General features: G+C 43.4%; 1 protein-coding gene across 1 annotated transcript in view; it reads left to right on the top strand.

The window, feature by feature from the left end:
• Window positions 1–20,049, top strand: part of LOC137335289 (tyrosine-protein phosphatase non-receptor type 1-like) — a 121,144-nt gene that overhangs the window by 53,598 nt on the left and 47,497 nt on the right. Inside the window, exon 2 of the mRNA XM_068000588.1 lies at window positions 9,454–9,544. Within this exon, the coding sequence (XP_067856689.1) occupies window positions 9,454–9,544 (91 nt within the window). The remainder of the gene's footprint in view (window positions 1–9,453; window positions 9,545–20,049) is intronic.

A 20,049-nucleotide genomic window follows, 5' to 3' on the forward strand; every position in this document is an offset into this window, starting at 1 on the left:
ACTCCCTTCGTACTGCACTGGAGTGTCAGCCTAGATTATTTTTTTTGTACTCAAGTCCCTGGAGTGGGACTTGACCCCACGACCTTCTGACTGAGGAGAGAGTGCTACCAACTGAGCTGACACCTGTTGGCCAGGAGAACTCCCACATGGTTCTTCAGACACTACCATGGGATCTTTTACATCTACCTAAAAGGTCAGATTGGGCCTTGTTTTAACATCCGATCTGACGGCACGGCACTCCCTACTGTACTGAAGTATCAACCTACATTGTGCTCCAGCCTAGAGTAGAGCTTGAACCCACAATCTTTTGACTTCTAGATGAGCAGGTTATTACTGAGCCATGGCTGAGTTGCATTACTGCAGGTTATGAGGCAGTGTCTTACAGTCTGAAGATGTGTAGTATCATGAGCACAATAGTGCTTTTTTGGCAATAAATTCCCCATTGTGCATAATTAACCTTGTAACCCCCAAAGCCTTTCCACCATCTACAAGGCACAAGTCAGGAGTGTGATGGAATACCCTCCACTTGCTTGGATGAGTGCAGCTCCAACAACACTCAAGAAGCTCGACACCATCCAAGATAAAGCAGCCCGCTTGATTGGCACCCCATCCACCACCCTAAACATTCACTCCCTTTACCACCGGCGCACAGTGGCTGCAGTGTGTACCATCCACAGGATGCACTGCAGCAACTCGCCAAGGCTTCTTCAACAGCACCTCCCAAACCCGAGACCTCTACCACCTAGAAGGACAAGAGCAGCAGGCACATGGGAACAACACCACCTGCACGTTCCCCTCCAAGTCACACACCATCCCAACTTGGAAATATATCGCCGTTCCTTCATCGTCGCTGGGTCAAAATCCTGGGACTTCCTAACAGCACTGCGGGAGAACCTTCACCACACGGACTGCAGCGGTTCAAGAAGGCGGCTCACCACCACCTCCTCGAGGTCAATTAGGGATGGGCAATAAATGCCAGCCTCGCCAGTGACGCCCACATCCCATGAACTAATCAAAAAAAAGTCGTGTTTTTATGCAATTTACATATTTTCATTAAGTGGTGAACTGTTAGTTCTATTCCAAGTGATAAATGAGATTGCTTTGTTGATGCTGACCCCATGTACCAGTCACTCATACATCTGGGTTTAGAATTCTTCTATGAATCACCAATAAAAAAGCATTGGAACTTAAATATAAAGGATGTGCTAAGGATTCCCAATGTGTTTGTGTTTTTTTTTCATTTGCACTAAACACTCTCTTACAAGTGTCTTTTGTTGCCTTTCAATGAAATTTTGTTGAATCCATGACTTGTTGGGACTTTGGGCTGCTCCATCCTCTTCCTTCCTCACAAACCTGTAGCCTGAATTCACAGCCGTGCTGGTGTCTCATTCTCCCCTCTGCATTCCCCAAATCAAATTTTTGTATCAGAAAAACTCACACCTTGAGTTGTTATGGGGTGGATCCAAATGGAAGGAAGTGTCATTGCCACTGAAGATTGATAAGCTCCATTGATCGTGCTGCAGCTCCTTCCAGAGCAGAAATATAGGCCGCACACTTTTGGGGGGTTTCTTATTTCTGGTTTGATTGGTGTTACCAAAATGAACATCAATTCTGAATTATTCTGTATGGAGGGTGCTTTTATTTCATCCTAAATTCGTACCGATATTGCTTGTGCAATAGCTGAATAGTACTGGCGTGTATTCAGTTTTTATGAACTTGTACCTTTTGGCCAGTCTATGTTGTTGACACAAAAGGTGAACTCTGCAGCAGGAAATGTCTTCACACAGGCACATCTGATGGCGATGGACATTTCATTTTGTTCTTCAACAGTGTGAGACAATGCAATTAAAATATTCTGAAGAACTAAAGATGTTAAATCCATTTGTTTCAAACAGTCATTTTCAAATGGATGTATCACGTGATGTATTGCAGAGATCTTGCTAACAGTCACAATCTGAAAAATCAAGGGTTCAGTGCTCTAAGCATGTAGCTGCCTTTTTTTAATTCATTCAATTTCTTGAAAAATTTCTGGACTTTCAATAATGAGTACTGAATGTCTTTTTACTTTTTGAGAACCAATTCCTCCTTTGCAAAAATGGCACCTGATTTAGACACTGTAAAGTAGAATCTAAGATGTGCAAAATTTGTAAATTGCCACTGCCTTCATAGGTTTTTTTTTGAACCTAGCAAAAAGCTGACTTGAGATACCTTGTGGTATAAGCAATTTAGTGCAGTATATATATTAAACACTCACACTTGTACACACATTGCCTGTGAGAATAATGCAGGCGCATAATACTAAAATGTTGGAGGTTAACTATTTACATTAAACTATGCAACTAAGGGAACGCAAATACACAGGGCTACAGTTAAACATCTGGTCTTCACTGGATTAGCTATTTAAGTTTTTTAATTTTTATAATGTAAGATTTCTAGGACTTTATCAGCTTTGTGCAATTGTAACTTGATCTGCTAACTATAGCAGTGATGTTTGGCAGCCCTTGTATAACCACATTTCTGGCAAGAGCTGTCGTGTGTTTTCTCAGAAAGGACTCTACAAGGAACTGAATAGAACACTCTCAAACAAAGGCTATCCTGGCAGCAATCTACAGGATGTTACACGGAAATGACTTGGAGCTCATTTTATTTTTCTGTTCTGCTAGCTGGCGCTAACCTGTAGACTTTAACATAGATAATTATTTCAGCCCAGAGTAACAAACAGAATCGATGCTACAGACATTGTGAAAGCTGTTGAATTCTTAGTTACAGTTGCCAAATTAAATTCATTAATTGTGTCAAGCAGACTCTTCTCTCTCAATCTGAAAAATAATGTTCTCATTTAAAGGTCACATGGGTTTTTTTTAAAAAATCCTTTATCATAAAGATACTATCTCCTTCCCTGTTGTGGATCTCCCACACCATGCACAACTTAGGGGCTGGGCAAAAGCCTCTGGTCAGTTCTGCTGTGAAACTGTTACAAGGGAATGTGTGGTAATGACAGTGGGTGATTCTTCCTTTTTTTCTTTCTACTCACTTCAGAGGAAGTACTGGTCTCTGTTCAGTCTTTCCCAACACAGGACAACTGATGCTAAGAGCTGGTCATGTGGAGGACTATGGCCCAAATCTTGCCATTCTTACACACATCAGAATTCCAGCATACTGCAGGACTTTTGAGTTCACTCAGATCTTGTAGCCATTTGAATAATTTTATTTTAAAAATGCTATCACGGCAGTGCATATAGAGTTTTAAAATCAATGTGCGAGTTGTATTTGTTGTTCAGCCAGGTTTGGAACATTGATTTCCATGTGGTTCCATAGTTGGACACTAAATGAACTTTTGAATCCCTGTTGTGATCTAAAATGAGTTTTTAAACTCTAATATGCAGAGGTTTAGAAACACAATATCCTTATGTATCGTTCACACATTAAAGTAGTGAATTCAGCAATGTGAAAGCAAAGCAGCAATTTTAGATTGTCAAATGGAATAGTCTAAATAAAAAGAAAATACAAGTGCTGGAAGTCTGAAATAAAAACAGAAGATGCTTGAAATGCACAACGAGCAATCTGCATTTGTTGGCAGAAAATACAGGTTAACATTTCAGTGCAAGACACTTGCTCACACTATTGCAGGCTGCTCAGGTCATCAACAATCCTGTTGGTGCAAAGATATCTCCCCATTTATTTCCTACAATTTTAAACAGCAAGCTATTTGAAGCAACATTTTTTTTAAAAACATCTTTTTCAATGTTCTGCATTTCCCCTATGTTAAGTAATTTGTTCTATTTTTTGTGCCTCATAAATACTCAGTAAACCTTTGGTTTTTGTTTGTAAAATATTTTGTCACAAATTCAAAATAATATGGTACAGTTGCAAGCTTATTGATATTACAAGTAAACTGTGTATGGATAGAATAAACCATATTGGAATACAACATATAATCTATGCCAGGATCCCAGGCTTGCATTTATATGGTGCCTTTCATGACTTCAGGACTTCCCAAAGCACATTACAGTTAATGAAGGACTTTTGAAGTGTAGTCACTGTTGTAATATAGGAAACGTGGCATCCAATTTGCGCAAAGCAAGGTCCCATCAACGGCTTTGAAATAAATGACTAGATCATTTTTTTTTAAAGTCTTGGTTGAGGGCTAACTGTTGGCTAGGACACCAGGAGAACTCCCCTGCTCTTCAAATAGTGTTGTTGTCCAACTCTCCTACAAATCTGCCATCATCGCCCATCCTTGACCCAAACTACCACCCCATCTCCAACCTCCTTTTCCTCTCAAGTCCTTGGATGTGTCGTTGCCTATCTTTCCTGCAACTCCGTGTTTGAACCCCTCCAATCAGGTTTCTGCCCCTGCCACTGCACTGAAACGTCCCTTCAGTCACATGAGATCCGATGTGACTGTGACCGTGGTAAACTATCCCTCATTCTTCTCGACCTGTCTGCAGCCTTTGACACGGTTGACCACGCCACCCTCCTCCAACGCCTCTCCTCCAACATCCAGCTGGGTAGGACTGCCCTCACCTCGTTCCATTCCTATCTATCCAGTTGTAGCCAGAGAATCATCTGCAATGGATTCTCTTCCAGCTCCCGCACCGTTACCTCGGGAGTTTCCCAAGGACCTATGCTTCACCCCCTCCTGTTTCTCGTCTATATGCTCCCCTCAACGACATCATCCGAAAACACGTCATCAGGTTCCACATGTATGCTGACAACACCCAGCTCCTCCTCACCACCACCTCACTCGACCCCCCCACTGCCTTTGATTTGTCACGCTACTTGTCTGACATCCAATACTGGATGACCAGACATTTCCTCCAACTAAATATTGGCAAGACCAATGCTATTGCCTTCAGTCCCCACCACAAACTCCATTCCTTATCCACTGACTCCATCCCTCTCCCTGGCCACTGTCTGAGGCTGAACCAGACTGTTTGCAGCCTTGGTATCCTGTTTGACCGAGATGAGCTTCCAACACTATAATCTGCTCCATCACCAAGACTGCCTCTGTAACATCGTCTGTCTCCGCCCCTGCCTCAGCTAATCAGCTGCTGAAACCCTTATCCATGCCTTTGTTGCCTCTAGACTTGACTCTTCCAATGATCTTCCGGCTAGCCTCCCACCTTCCACTCTCCATAAACTTGAGCTGATCCAAAACTCTGCTGCCCGTATTCTAACTCACCACGTCCTGTCACCTATCACCACTGTGCTCGCTGACCTACATTGGCTCCCGCTCTGACACTGCCTCGATTTTAAAATTCTCATCCTTGTTTTAAAATTGCTCCATGGCCGCGCCCCTCCCTATCTCTGTAACCTCCTCCAGCCCTACAACCCTCTGAGATCCTGCGCTCCACCATTGGCGGCCGTGCCTTCAGCTGTCCAGGTCCTAAGCTCTGGAATTCCCTCCTTAAACCACTCCACGCCTCGACCCCTCTGTCCTTCTACGATGCTTCATAAAACCTACCTCTTTCACCTGTCCTAACATCTCCTTGTGTTGCTCAGTGTCATATATTTTGTTAACGCTTCTGTGAAGTGCCTTAGAATGTTTTACTACATTAAAGATGCTATATAAATGCAAGTTGTTGTGCCATGGGACCGTTTACAAGGGGACAGTCGGGGCATCAGTTAACATCTCATCCAAAAGACGGCACTCCCTCAATACTGCACTGAAGTACTAGCCTTAATTGTGCTCAAGTCTCTGGAACGGTGCTTGAACCCACAACCTTCTGACTCAGTGTAAAGCAGTGCCATGTCATTGGGTAGGAATCACCTGTGTTTTAGCAAGTACTGATCATATTTTGTTTAATTGCAAAGGATATCGCAAACCACTCCATGTGCAATTGCAATCATTCCAACACAAAGCCAAGTATAATTCTAAAACCAAAATTACTGCAATTCTGTGGAGAATTTGATGTGCTAATCTGGACATCCATTTCTCCACTTTATATTTATTATAACTTAAAATTTTGATTGCTGTTTTCTTGGTCTGTAGACCTATGAATTGGGACTTTTTACTACCGTAAAGGCGCAATAAATACAAGTTGCTGTTGGAGTGGGCTCAGTTATGCTTAATGGTGCTAGTTTCATGATGCTCCATACTCTGATTCTGCCTAAATTTTGACCCAGTAACTATGAAGGATGGTGTGTGACTTGAAGTGGTGACATTCTCATAATGTTGCTTCGTACTTGCCCCATTGGCTGCTATTCATATCCTTTGATAAGTGTTGGCATACTATCAAACTGTGAAGGACTTCAGTCAAATCCAGCACTTACTTCCATTAGAGATCTCTGTGTACTGATCAGAAGTGGGCACTTTTTTTCTTCCTTTCCTCAGGAGGGCTGCAGCCAATGGGGAACAAACTACGAGCCTTCCTGGCTTTTATGGTGTGTAAACTTTTTAAGTGTGAAAGTATTTCTCTCTGCATTAAATGAATACAGAAGCCTGTAGCTAATTGACTCACGATACTATGTGCAGAATAAGATTAAGGGAAACTGAAATCTAGGGAGAATAATTTTTGTTCTAAGTATGCCCCCTCACTCTGTCTGAGATGGTTTTCCTCCATGGCTGGACTATGGTGGCTGCAGATTAACATCTGGAGCAGATGCAGTGCAGATTCTGCCTATAATCCACCTACAAGCAAGTATAAGAGGGACTAACACTATCTAATGATCTAAGAATCAGTAGGTGGACCACAGCAAGTTGCAAAATTGCAACGCACCCCCTGTAGTAACTTACCTGCTGCATGTGAGGTGTGCTAAATGCAATCTTGGTTGCGCCAGATGTGGGTTATACTGTCTACAGATACTGAAGTGCTGCAGCTTCTTCCAAAATTCAGGGCATAAATGTTAATGTACAGATATATATTATGCAGTGCCATCCTTCACAGGGTTATTCTGAGGTTCCAAGGTTAATGTAATGTGCTACAGTTCATATTACAGTGTGAACCTGCTTTCAAAGGTGCAGCACATTTGGGTTATTAAACTCCATTACTGTAGATGTCCTGCCAAATTTAAAACTTAAATTAGGGCCCTGACATTTGAATGATATTAAATTGTCACTTTTGCAGTTGTAAAATGTTATTGAAGCAACACCTGAGCTGCAGTAGGCTGAGTGAATATAGTAGAAAAATTAACAAGCATTGTAACCAATAATCTTTTGAAATTCTAGCCCAGTATTTTACGGGGGTCTGTTGTAATGACCTGTTGCTATTGTATGTTAGGCTAATTTCCTTTTGCATTCAATTTCTTTATTTTACATGATTTGTTTTCATTTATAGTTTTGTGCTCATTTTATTGTCCAGATAGGAAGTGATTAAGTAATTTCTGTTGAGAAGTAGGGAGAGTTTTATCATATTTGTGTAACTAAATGTTATGGTTTGCAACTTTTGGAGCTGAGGCAGCATTTGTGAACAAAAGCAAAGGTGTGAGTGTGTTTTGAGCAGTTGATTCTGGAGAAAAGCAAGAAAAATTGGTGTTCTGGCAGTTTAACACTGCCTGCATTCACACCAGAGTGTTTGCAGACCTGCCTGAACTTGTTCTTTCCTTTGAAGTTTCTCACCAAGCTAAGGAATGGAGACTTAGAGTGCAATTCTGAAGTTGAGTGGCAGTCTGAAAGTGAAGTTAGATGCAAATTGCTCCAGTTTTCTTGCCCCCTGCCCCCACCTCCATTTTATTTCTGTAGAAAAGTATATGCTGCTGACTGGTACCCACCTCTGCAAGGGACAATTTGCACTTTCTTTTTTTTTCATAAATCATTTTGGGCCACTCTTACGAGCCAGCATTCCTTTGGGTGAACAAAGTAAATGTCAGAGCTGGGATCAACTTTCAGAAATAACAGCATTGTAGTGTCCAAATCACTGGCAGGCCAGTGTGGTAATTTTACTCCACTGACATCGCTAAATCTCTAGCTGCTCACTGCACAGGTTATAAAGATATGTTCTTTTCAATAGTATTCCTGCAAATGGGTGGTTTTACATTGTGCCGTTGACTCCAGTTACATGGGTCCTATGCAGTTCGTGGCGCTATCAAATGTAGACCTGCCACCAGATTGATCTGGCAGCAGTGGAGACTCAGTTTATTTTTCTGGGTCTCCAGTCCTGCTAGTACTCGTAATTCTCTTTGCTGCCTTGTACAGGAGCTACGCTAGTTCAACACATCAGCGTACGTGACACTAAGCAAGCACGCTGTAACAGGATCAGCTGAGTGTCAGATTGGTTTAGTGCCGGTTAGTTTTAAATACTTGTGCATTCATGGTATTCACGGTTAACTGTGCACATGCAAAATAGTAGTTTCCATTTCAGAATGTGGGCAACTCCATTTTACTGTGTAAATAAAGGAGACTGCCTCTTCCAAGAAGCAACGATAAAAGCACCGTGAGTGTGGATTGGGAGGAGGTGTGCCATTTGACAGCCAGCACATGAAGGGATTATGCATGTTCTTGTCAATAATTAGTATATGGTGAAAGATGATGGCTGGAGAAGTGATTTGCATTTCATATGAAATCGTCCATGTAAATCTGTACTTGTTCAGTATACAGGGCAATTCAAATTGTGCACCACGACCTGCTTCCAGGCTTCATGTTTACTATTCCCCTCAATACTTACTTTCTACACCCCCCCCCCCAACCCCCAAGGAAAATCGCTATTTTCTGCTGCTGCTTTGCTTGACAATCCAACTCTGCTCCATACTGTGGGTGAAAATTCCTGATGTTGAGAGTTTTGAGATAACAGGAACTTGCGGCCACACAGCATGTAGCAGAGTTGGACACCATGCAAAGCCGTAGGAAAGAATCGGGAGCAACGAGAAGTGCCTCTGTGACCAGGGGTGGGGTAGAGCGATGGAGGAAGAAATATCTCGGTGACCTGGAACAGGGATAAGAAGTGAGGATGTGGAGAGACAAACTATTATACAGAGAACGGCAAGGAAAGGGCATTTTTTTCATTGTGAACGACACTGGCTTTTCATTAGTTCTGAATGAACTAGTAATTAAACAAAACTGTTTAATTTGTTGCTTTCAACTTCATGCTTGTAAAGCATTAGTATTGCTTGGCTTTGGTACTTAGCATTTATAATGCATCATTGCTAATATTGCACAATGCAGTTTCATCCCATTTGTATTTGCAAACTCCATATCCTGAAGTCACTAAAAGTTTGACTGGAGATCCACTGTACCTCTGCCTAATGTAATTTATTTGATGGAATGCCATTAATACTATGACAGAATTTAAATTACTTATTGTGGAAAAGAGAAAGTTGTTGACATGATTCATGCTGTCAGCCCTTTCTGTTTTCGTAAATATTTTAATTAAGTAATTGTCTTGGGCAGCATTTTGCCAGTTTTCTTCTGCCTGTTTCCTTAATACGAAAGTACAAACTGGTTGTACTGCTAGGATGCAATCATCCTGGAATGTTCCTGCATCATTTACAATATTTCCCATTTTGCAATTCCAGGATATCCGACATCAAGCCAGTGACTTCCCTTGTAAAGTAGCCAAGCTTCCAGAAAATAGAAATCGGAACAGATACAGAGACGTCAGCCCATGTAAGTAGAAGGAAAAAGGTCTTAATTACTGTAAGATGTGCATGTATTACATTTTACTCTCCTGCTGGAATAGAATTTGCTCAATGTGAAATTGCTCAATGTGAAAATGCTCCATAAAGTAGCACTGTTAAGTGTTAATTGACAAAGTAGAGGTAGAACACCAGTGTTATATGCCAGCGAATAAGTGCTACACTGTACTTTTGGTTTAAAAGCTGCAAATTATGCAAACATCTATGACTGTATTTCAGTGTTTGAAGCTTCTCACTATTCAGAAGTGTGCTGAGCAAATGATAGTAAACTAAAATTCATGATTTTCACTCATTATACTCCCACTTTGGTGTTATTGGCGACAGATTTTTGTCCTTTCTCCGAACTGCCAATTGCCCTCTACGTAACTGATCAATGTGACCTTAGCAGGACAAGTCAGAATCTCTTTTTTTTAAACCAGTGTATATTTTGGGAGAAGAGATATAATTCATATGATTTGCACTGAATTGCTAAACATACAATCTGTATAATGATGTGGAGATGCCGGTGATGGACTGGGGTTAATAATTGTAAACAATTTTACAACACCAAGTTATAGTCCAATGATTTTATTTTTAATCCCACAAGCTTTCGGGGGCTTTCCCCTTCCTCAGGCGGTGTGGAAGTGACAATTTCGAATCCTTCGCATTTTAAGATCACATAACAAAGCCTGGTGATTACTGCCCGTTGCCAAGGCAATCACAATGAGCAGACAGAAAGGTGTCATCTAAAAGGCCACTGAATATACAACCCCCCAAAAAAAAAGGAAAAAAGAGAGAGACAGAACGAAGACAGTCAATGACCCGTTATATTAAAAACAGATAACATTTGTTCGCTGGTGGGGTTACGTGTAGTGTGACATGAACCCAAGATCCCGGTTGAGGCCGTCCTCATGGGTGCGGAACTTGGCTATTAATTTCTGCTCGACGATTTTGCGTTGTCGTGTGTCTCGAAGGCCGCCTTGGAGTATGTTTACCCGAAGGTCGGTGGCTGAATGTCCATGACTGCTGAAGTGTTCCCCGACAGGGAGAGAACCCTCCTGTTTGGCGATTGTTGCGCGGTGTCCGTTCATCCGTTGTCGCAGCGTCTGCATGGTCTCGCCAATGTACCATGCTCTGGGGCATCCTTTCCTGCAACGTATGAGGTAGACAACGTTGGCCGAGTCACAGGAGTATGAACCGTGCACCTGGTGGGTGGTGTCCTCTCGTGTGATGGTGGTATCTGTGTCGATGATCTGGCATGTCTTGCAGAGGTTACCGTGGCAGGGTTGTGTGGTGTCGTGGACGCTGTTCTCCTGAAGGCTGGGTAATTTGCTGCGAACGATGGTTTGTTTGAGGTTGGGTGGCTGTTTAAAGGCGAGTAGTGGAGGTGTGGGGATGGCCATAGCGAGGTGTTCGTCATCATTGATGACATGTTGAAGGCTGCGGAGAACATGACTTAGTTTCTCCGCTCCAGGGAAGTACTGGACGACGAAGGGTACTCTGTTGGTTGCATCCCGTGTTAGTCTTCTGAGGAGGTCTACGCGATTTTTCGCTATGGCCCGTCGGAACTGTCGATCGATGAGTCGAGCATCATATCCCGTTCTTACGAGGGCGTCTTTCAGCGTCTGTAGGTGTCCATCGCGTTCCTCCTCGTCTGAGCAGACCCTGTGTATTCGCAGGGCCTGTCCATAGGGGATGGCCTCTTTGACGTGGTTAGGGTGGAAGCTGGAAAAGTGGAGCATTGTGAGATTGTCCGTGGGCTTGCGGTAGAGTGAGGTGCTGAGGTGCCCGTCTTTGATGGAGATTCGTGTGTCCAAGAAAGAAACTGATTCTGAGGAGTAGTCCATGGTGAGCTTGATGGTAGGATGGAACTTGTTGATCCCACCATCAAGCCCTAGTAAGAACGGGATATGATGCTCAACTCATCGATCGACAGTTCAGACGGGCCATAGCGAAAAATCGCGTAGACCTCCTCAGAAGACTAACACGGGACGCAACCAACAGAGTACCCTTCGTCGTCCAGTACTTCCCTGGAGCGGAGAAACTAAGTCATGTTCTCCGCAGCCTTCAACATGTCATCGATGACGACGAACGCCTCGCTATGGCCATCCCCACACCTCCACTACTCGCCTTTAAACAGCCACCCAACCTCAAACAAACCATTGTTCGCAGCAAATTACCCAGCCTTCAGGAGAACAGCGTCCACGACACCACACAACCCTGCCACGGTAACCTCTGCAAGACATGCCAGATCATCGACACAGATACCACCATCACACGAGAGGACACCACCCACCAGGTGCACGGTTCATACTCCTGTGACTCGGCCAACGTTGTCTACCTCATACGTTGCAGGAAAGGATGCCCCAGAGCATGGTACATTGGCGAGACCATGCAGACGCTGCGACAACGGATGAACGGACACCGCGCAACAATCGCCAAACAGGAGGGTTCTCTCCCTGTCGGGGAACACTTCAGCAGTCATGGACATTCAGCCACCGACCTTCGGGTAAACATACTCCAAGGCGGCCTTTGAGACACACGACAACGCAAAATCGTCGAGCAGAAATTAATAGCCAAGTTCCACACCCATGAGGACGGCCTCAACCGGCATCTTGGGTTCATGTCACACTACACGTAACCCCACCAGCGAACAAATGTTATCTGTTTTTAATATAACGGGTCATTGACTGTCTTCGTTCTGTCTCTCTCTCTTTTTTCTTTTTTTTTCTTTTTTTTCCCCTTTTTTGGGGGGTTGTATATTCAGTGGCCTTTTAGATGACACCTTTCTGTCTGCTCACTGTGATTGCCTTGGCAACGGGCAGTAATCACCAGGCTTTGTTATGTGATCTTAAAATGCGAAGGATTCGAAATTGTCACTTCCACACCGCCTGAGGAAGGGGAAAGCCCCCGAAAGCTTGTGGGATTAAAAATAAAATTGTTGGACTATAACTTGGTGTTGTAAAATTGTTTACAATCTGTATAATAACAATGGAGTGTCTTGTTGCCCATTATCAAGTCATAATCAGGTCCACTGGTTTACGGTGACTGAATTAATCAAATATTATTTTTACTAGACTTGACTGTGATTTTTGTCAGTGTTTTGAGGAATGTATTCCACGATTCCATGAAAACCTCAAGCCAATGGTGGTGGTATGTCTCAACAATTTTGACTATTGGGCTACCCCATGTAAGGGTGAAGATGAACTGATTGCATTCCAAGTTATCGGAATTCATTGTTCATGAAGAAATTTCCTAACTGAAAATTTAAAAATTCTTGGAATCTTATCATCCTTCAAAACCCACATTAACTTCCTTAGAGAGATCTTCATTCTTCCCTCCAAGCTACTTCTCATCCTGGGTCATTTCAGCATCCACCTCAACTCCCATTCTCTTCTTTTTCCCCCTCCCCACCCCTGCACTTCACCAGCCCTCTGTCTTCTCTAATTCACACCTTTTCATATAAAATCCATCACCCATATCATTGGCCGTGCAACTAAGTCATATCTCATGATCCCTCTGTGCCCAAGGTCTCGATCGCTAGGAGGGAAATCTCTTGCCGTTCCTTTGTCTCTGTCACCATCCATAATCCTCCCTAACTTCCTTCATGGCACTATTCTCATCGCCCACCCAGCTCCCTTCAAACTCAATTTCCCCACTCCTTGACTTTCAGCCCTTCAACCGTCACATTATTTCTGCCACTGTTGACTGGCTTGCTTGCCCTTGCTGAGCTTGTTCCCAACAAATCAATCATGATCTACCACCACTGTTGCTTCCCTGAAACAGCCACCAGCTTTGCTCCCTCAAGTCAGAGGGGCTCACGTTCTAATGTACTAGGCACAGACTGGCCTAGTCATCAGTTGCCAGATATGTCATGACCCCGTGCTGTATTACCATACTTTGTTCTCCTCAGCCAAAACAGTCTATTCTCCAGGATCGTCCTGTAGGGTAAGGACAACTCCAGGCTCTTTTTCTGCACAAACAACAGTTTCCTTAAACTGCTCTGCCCACCTCATGTCAGATACCAAATACAAGGAGCTTGTAGATTTTTGTCTCCAAGATAGATATCATTCCTGCAACTGCCTCTGCCATATATTCTCCCCTCTCCTGCACCCAGCTTTAATAACAGTAACAACTTGCATTTGTATAAGGTCTTTAACATAAAAAGTCCCAAGGCACTTTGTAAATGGGCATATGGCAAACAATTGCCAAGCCAGGGAGAGATTAGGAGGGATGAACAAAAATTTGATTGAAAAGATGGTTTTGAGAAGTTTTTTTTTAAAAAGGAAGATAAGTGGAGAGATTTAGGGTGAGGATTTTAAATTTAGGACATTGGAGGATGGGAGCCAGTGTAGGATGGGGTGATGAGCGAGCAGAGTCAGATGCATGCAGTAGAGATTTGGACAAGTTATAATTCATGGAGGGTGGAGAATGCGACGCCAGTAGTGAGAGCATTGATGTAGTCATGTCTGGAGGTAAAAAAGTATGTATACTTTTCAGCGGGGGATGAATTGAGGTCGAGTGGAAGTGGACAGTGTTGCAGAGGTAACAGCAAACACGCTTCATGAGGAGTGTTGTAAACAATTTTACAACACCAAGTTATAGTCCAGCAATTTTATTTTAAATTCACAAGCTTTCGGAGGCTACCTCCTTCCTCAGGTGAACGATGCGGAAATGAAGTCCTCGAAATGAAGTCGCATTTATAATTCACAGAACAATGCTGGTGATAACAGACAGTTTTTTCAACTGCCCGTTGCCAAGGCAATCAGTGTGCAGACAGACAGGTGTTACCTGCCAGGTCTCAGAATATACAAATCACCAAAAAAAACAACAAACAAAAAAAAACAGAGATAGAGAGGTAGAAACATAGAAAAGACAGCAACTGACCCGTTATATTAAAAACAGAGAACATTTGTTCGCTGGTGGGGTAACGTGTAGCGTGACATGAACCCAAGATCCCGGTTGAGGCCGTCCTCATGGGTGCGGAACTTGGCTATCAATTTCTGCTCGACGATTTTGCGTTGTCGTGTGTCTCGAAGGCCGCCTTGGAGTACGCTTACCCGAAGGTCGGTGGCTGAATGTCCTTGACTGCTGAAGTGTTCCCCGACTGGGAGGGAACCCTCCTGTTTGACGATTGTTGCGCGGTGTCCGTTCATCCGTTGTCGCAGTGTCTGCATGGTCTCGCCAATGTACCATGCTCCGGGGCATCCTTTCCTGCAACGTATGAGGTAGACAACGTTGGCCGAGTCACAGGAGTATGAACCATGCACCTGGTGGGTGGTGTCCTCTCGTGTGATGGTGGTATCTGTGTCGATGATCTGGCATGTCTTGCAGAGGTTACCGCGGCAGGGTTGTGTGGTGTCGTGTACGCTGTTCTCTTGAAAGCTGGGTAATTTGCTGCGAACGATGGTCTGTTTGAGGTTGGGTGGCTGTTTAAAGGCGAGTAGTGGAGGTGTGGGGATGGCCATAGCGAGGTGTTCGTCGTCATTGATGACATGTTGAAGGCTGCGGAGAACATGGCGTAGTTTCTCCGCTCCGGGGAAGTACTGGACGACAAAGGGTACTCTGTTGGTTGCGTCCCGTGTTAGTCTCCTGAGGAGGTCTATGCGATTTTTTGCTGTGGCCCGTCGGAACTGTCGATCGATGAGTCGAGCGTCATATCCCGTTCTTACTAGGGCGTCTTTCAGCGTCTGTAGGTGTCCATCGCGTTCCTCCTCGTCTGAGCAGACCCTGTGTATTCGCAGGGCCTGTCCATAGGGGATGGCCTCTTTGACGTGGTTCGGGTGGAAGCTGGAAAAGTGGAGCATCGTGAGGTTGTCCGTGGGCTTGCGGTAGAGTGAGGTGCTGAGGTGCCCGTCTTTGATGGAGATTCGTGTGTCCAAGAAAGAAACTGATTCTGAGGAGTAGTCCATGGTGAGCTTGATGGTGGGATGGAACTTGTTGATGTTATCGTGTAGTCTCTTCAGTGATTCCTCGCCGTGGGTCCATAGAAAGAAAATGTCGTCGATGTATCTGGTGTATAGTGTTGGTTGGAGGTCTTGTGCAGTGAAGAAGTCTTGCTCGAACTTGTGCATGAAAATGTTGGCGTATTGGGGTGCGAATTTGGTCCCCATGGCTGTTCCGTGTGTTTGGGTAAAGAACTGGTTATCGAAGGTGAAGACATTGTGATCCAGGATGAAGCGGATGAGTTGTAGGATGGCGTCCGGAGATTGGCTGTTGTTGGTGTTGAGTATTGATGCTGTCGCAGCGATGCCGTCATCGTGGGGGATACTGGTGTAGAGTGCCGAGACGTCCATCGTGGTGAGAAGTGTTCCTGGTTCAACTGGTCCGTGGGTACTGAGTTTTTGTAGGAAGTCTGTAGTGTCGCGACAGAAGCTGGGGGTTCCCTGTACGATGGGTTTCAGGATGCCCTCGATGTATCCAGAGAGGTTCTCACACAGGGTTCCGTTGCCTGATACGATAGGACGTCCAGGTGTGTTGGCTTTGTGTATCTTTGGGAGGCAGTAGAAGTCTCCCACGCGGGGATTACGTGGGATGAGAATGCGTAGGATGCTTTGAAGGTCTGGATCGAAGGTCTTGATCAGTTTGTTGAGCTGGTGGGTGTGTTCTTTGGTCGGGTCTGCGGGTAACCGTCTGTAGTGTTCCTGGTTGTCCAGTTGTCGGTATGCTTCTTTGCAATAGTCCGTTCTGTTCTGTATGACTATGGCTCCTCCTTTGTCCGCTGGTTTGATGACGATGTTGCGGTTGTTCTTGAGAGCGTTGATGGCGTTGCGTTGTGCTCGGGTGACATTCTGGACTGTCTTCTGAGTGCGGCTGATGAATCTGGCATTGAATATTTTTTAATATAACGGGTCAGTTGCTGTCTTTTCTGTTTCTACCTCTCTATCTCTGTTTTTTTTTGTTTGTTGTTTTTTTTGGTGATTTGTATATTCTGAGACCTGGCAGGTAACACCTGTCTGTCTGCACACTGATTGCCTTGGCAACGGGCAGTTGAAAAAACTGTCTGTTATCACCAGCATTGTTCTGTGAATTATAAATGCGACTTCATTTCGAGGACTTCATTTCCGCATCGTTCACCTGAGGAAGGAGGTAGCCTCCGAAAGCTTGTGAATTTAAAATAAAATTGCTGGACTATAACTTGGTGTTGTAAAATTGTTTACAATTGTCAACCCCAGTCCATCACCGGCATCTCCACTTCATGAGGAGTGGTAGATGTGGGATTTAAATCACAGCTGAGAGTTGATCTGGCTGCCAAGATTGAGGTCTGGTTGAGCACAAGAGTGCCAAGGGGGTGGAGTTTGTGGCTGTGGCTTTGATCTTCCCAGTGTTAAGCTGGAGGAAGTTGTCTCATCCAATACTGGTTGTCATTCAAGCCTATAGGTATGATAAAAATGATTTTTTTTAAATGAGAATACAAGAAAATAAGGAAAGCAAAGAGGGAGTTTATGGTGCAAATTTGTAAAATATTAAAGACAGCAGTGAAATATTCTACAAAAGAGAAGGATATTGAGGAGGGGGCAAATCCTGAACAAGCAAGATGTATGTAAAGCGAGATATTGTAATAAATAAATGGATAGTATTAGACCTCGATTAGCTTAACTAACTTATCTAAGTGCTGGGACCTAGTCAATGTAATAACCATTTTCAAAAACAGACACAGCTAACCTGGGAAATTACAGACCAGGTAGTATAACCACAATTTTTGAATCATTAGTGTTGAAATTATTAAATATCTAGATGAAGGCAACATAATTTAGAAGAAGCCAACACTATTTCAAAAATGAAGATCATGCTTGACAAACCTTTTTAAGCAGGTGGGAGACCAGTTAGCAGAGAAGAAACAAAGAGTAGGAGTTGAGGGCAGTTTCTCAAGGCATTTGGATGTGGTAGACTGTCCCACAGGGCTCTGAGACTGCTTCTGTTTCGATCAGTGATTTAGATATAAGGATGGAGGGAGTAGTGTCCAAACTTGCAGATTACACTAAAATAGAATTCACCGTAAATAATTCTGAGGACCAAAGGAAGCCGCAAGGGGATATTGATGGATTAGTCAAAACGTGTCAGATGGAATTCAATATCAGTAAATGTGAAGTGGTACATTTTGGGTTTTTTTAAAAATAAAATAAGTAATTATACTTTGGGGGGAAAGCTGGAAGACCAGGGGATTTGAAGGTTCAGGGTAACGACATTAAAAGCAGCACCTCAAGTGGATAAAGCCATTAAAAAAAAAACTAATGGAATACTGGGTTGTGTGGCAAGCAGTATTGAATATACATGTCAAGATATAAGGATGAATCTGTCTAAACCTTAGTAAGGGCACAGTTGAAGGACTGTGTGCAGTTTTGGGCTCCAGAACCATAGGAAGGATGTTAAAGCAATAGTGAATTGTAAACAATTTTACAACACCAAGTTATAGTCCAAGCAATAGTGGGTTCAGTACAGATTCACTCGGATTCTGCTAGTATAAAGAAATACAAATACAAAGACTTGAAAAATCATAGCTATTTTCATTAGAACAGAGGAGTTTTAATTTGACAGAAATGTTTAAAATTATGAAGGGATGGAACACAGTAGATATAAACAGACTGAGAGGTCTGGAATGAGCTGATGCAAAGTTAGAGCAGAGAACAGAGGAAACTTTTTTTTTGCACAGAATTGTGAGGCTATGGAATGTGCTACCAGAGTTAGTGATTGAAGCAGCAATCATGTAATATTTAAAAATAGATTAAATAGGCAGTTGAAGGAAAGGTTACTCTTAGGTTAGATTTGGGGCAGGGCAGGCACATGGAATTAGGAATACTACTCCAGCAGAATAAACCCCAACACAGACTGGTTGTTGAAGTTATGTTAACAGCTGTAGAGAGCTCTGGTTAGACCCTATTTAGAGTGTGGTGTTCAGTTCTGGGCACTGCACCTCAGGAAGGATATGGAGGGGGTGCAGTGCTGATTCACCAGAATGATACTGAGCCTAAAAGGGTTAAATTATGAGGACAAATTGCATAGACTAGACTTGTATTCTCTTGAGTATAGAAGATTAAGTGGTGATGTAATTGAGATGTTTAAAATGATCAAAGGATTTGATAGGTTAGATGGAGAGAAACTGTTTCCTCTGGTGGGGAAAGTCCAGAACAAGGGGACATAGTCTTAAAATTAGAGCTCGGCTGTTCATGGGTGATGTTAGAAAGCACGTCTTCACACAAAGGGTAGTGGAAATTTGAAACTCTTAGTCAATTTTGTATTGTGGGGAAGTGTCAGGAAACAGTAGTGGTGAATGGTTGGTTGATTTTTGGACTGGAGGAAGGTATACAGTAGTGTTCCCCAGGAGACGGTACTAGGACACTGCTTTCTTTGATATATATTAATGACTTGGGTGTACAGGGCACAATTTCAAAATGTGCAGATTTGCACAAAACGTGGAAGTGTAGTAAACAGTGAGGAGAATAGTAATAGACTTCAAGAGGACATACAGGCTGGTGGAATGGGCGAAAACGTGGCAGATGAAATTTAACGCAGAGAAGTGTGAAATGATACATTTAGCAGGAAGAATAAGGAGCAGCAATATAAACTAAATGGTACAATTCTAAAGTGGGTGCAGGAACAGATACCTGGTGGTATAGGTGCATAAATCTTTGAAGGTGACAGGACAGGCTGAGAAAGCGGTTAAAAATGCATAGGGGATCCTGGGCTTTATTAATAGAGGCATAGAGTTCAAAAGCAAGGAAGTTATGTTGAACCTTTATAAATCACTGGTTCGGCCACAATTGGAGTATTGTCCCGTTCTGGGCACCGCACGTTAGGAAGAATGTGAAGGCCACAGAGAGGGTGCAGAAAAGATTTACTAGAATGGTTCCAGGGATGAGGGACTTCAGTTACATGGATAGACTAGAGGAGCTGTGGTTGTTCTCCTTAGAGCAGAGAAGGTTGAGAGGAGATTTGATAGAGCTGTTCAAAATCACGAAGGGTTGAGACAGAGTAGATGGAGAAACTGTTCCCATTGGCGGAAGGGTCGAGAACCAGAGGACACAGATTTAAGGTGATTGGCAAAAGAACCAAAGGCGACGTGAGGGAAAAACTTTTTACGCAGCAAGTGGTTATGATCTGGAATGCACTGCCTGAAAAGGTGGCGGAAGCAGATTCAATCATGGCTTTCAAAAAGGAATTGGCTAAATACTTGAAGGGAAAAATTTGCACGGCTACGGGGAAAGAGCAGGGGAATGGGACTAGCTGGATTACTCTTACAACGACCTGGCATGGACTCGATGGGCTGAATGGCCTCCTGTGCTGTAACCATTCTATGATTCTACAAAGCTGTTGAGGCTAGGTCAATTAAATTTAAAAACTGAGATTGATAAATTTTTGTTCGGAAAGGGTATTAAGGATTTCAGAACCAAGGCAGGTAGATGGAGTTAAGATATAGAGCAGCCATGATCCAATTGAATGGCAGTACAGGCTAGAGGGGCAGAATGGCCTACTTCTGTTCCTATGTTTGTATTTCCT

Source organism: Heptranchias perlo, chromosome 19, assembly GCF_035084215.1.
Source record: "Heptranchias perlo isolate sHepPer1 chromosome 19, sHepPer1.hap1, whole genome shotgun sequence".
NCBI classification, from domain to species: domain Eukaryota; kingdom Metazoa; phylum Chordata; class Chondrichthyes; order Hexanchiformes; family Hexanchidae; genus Heptranchias; species Heptranchias perlo.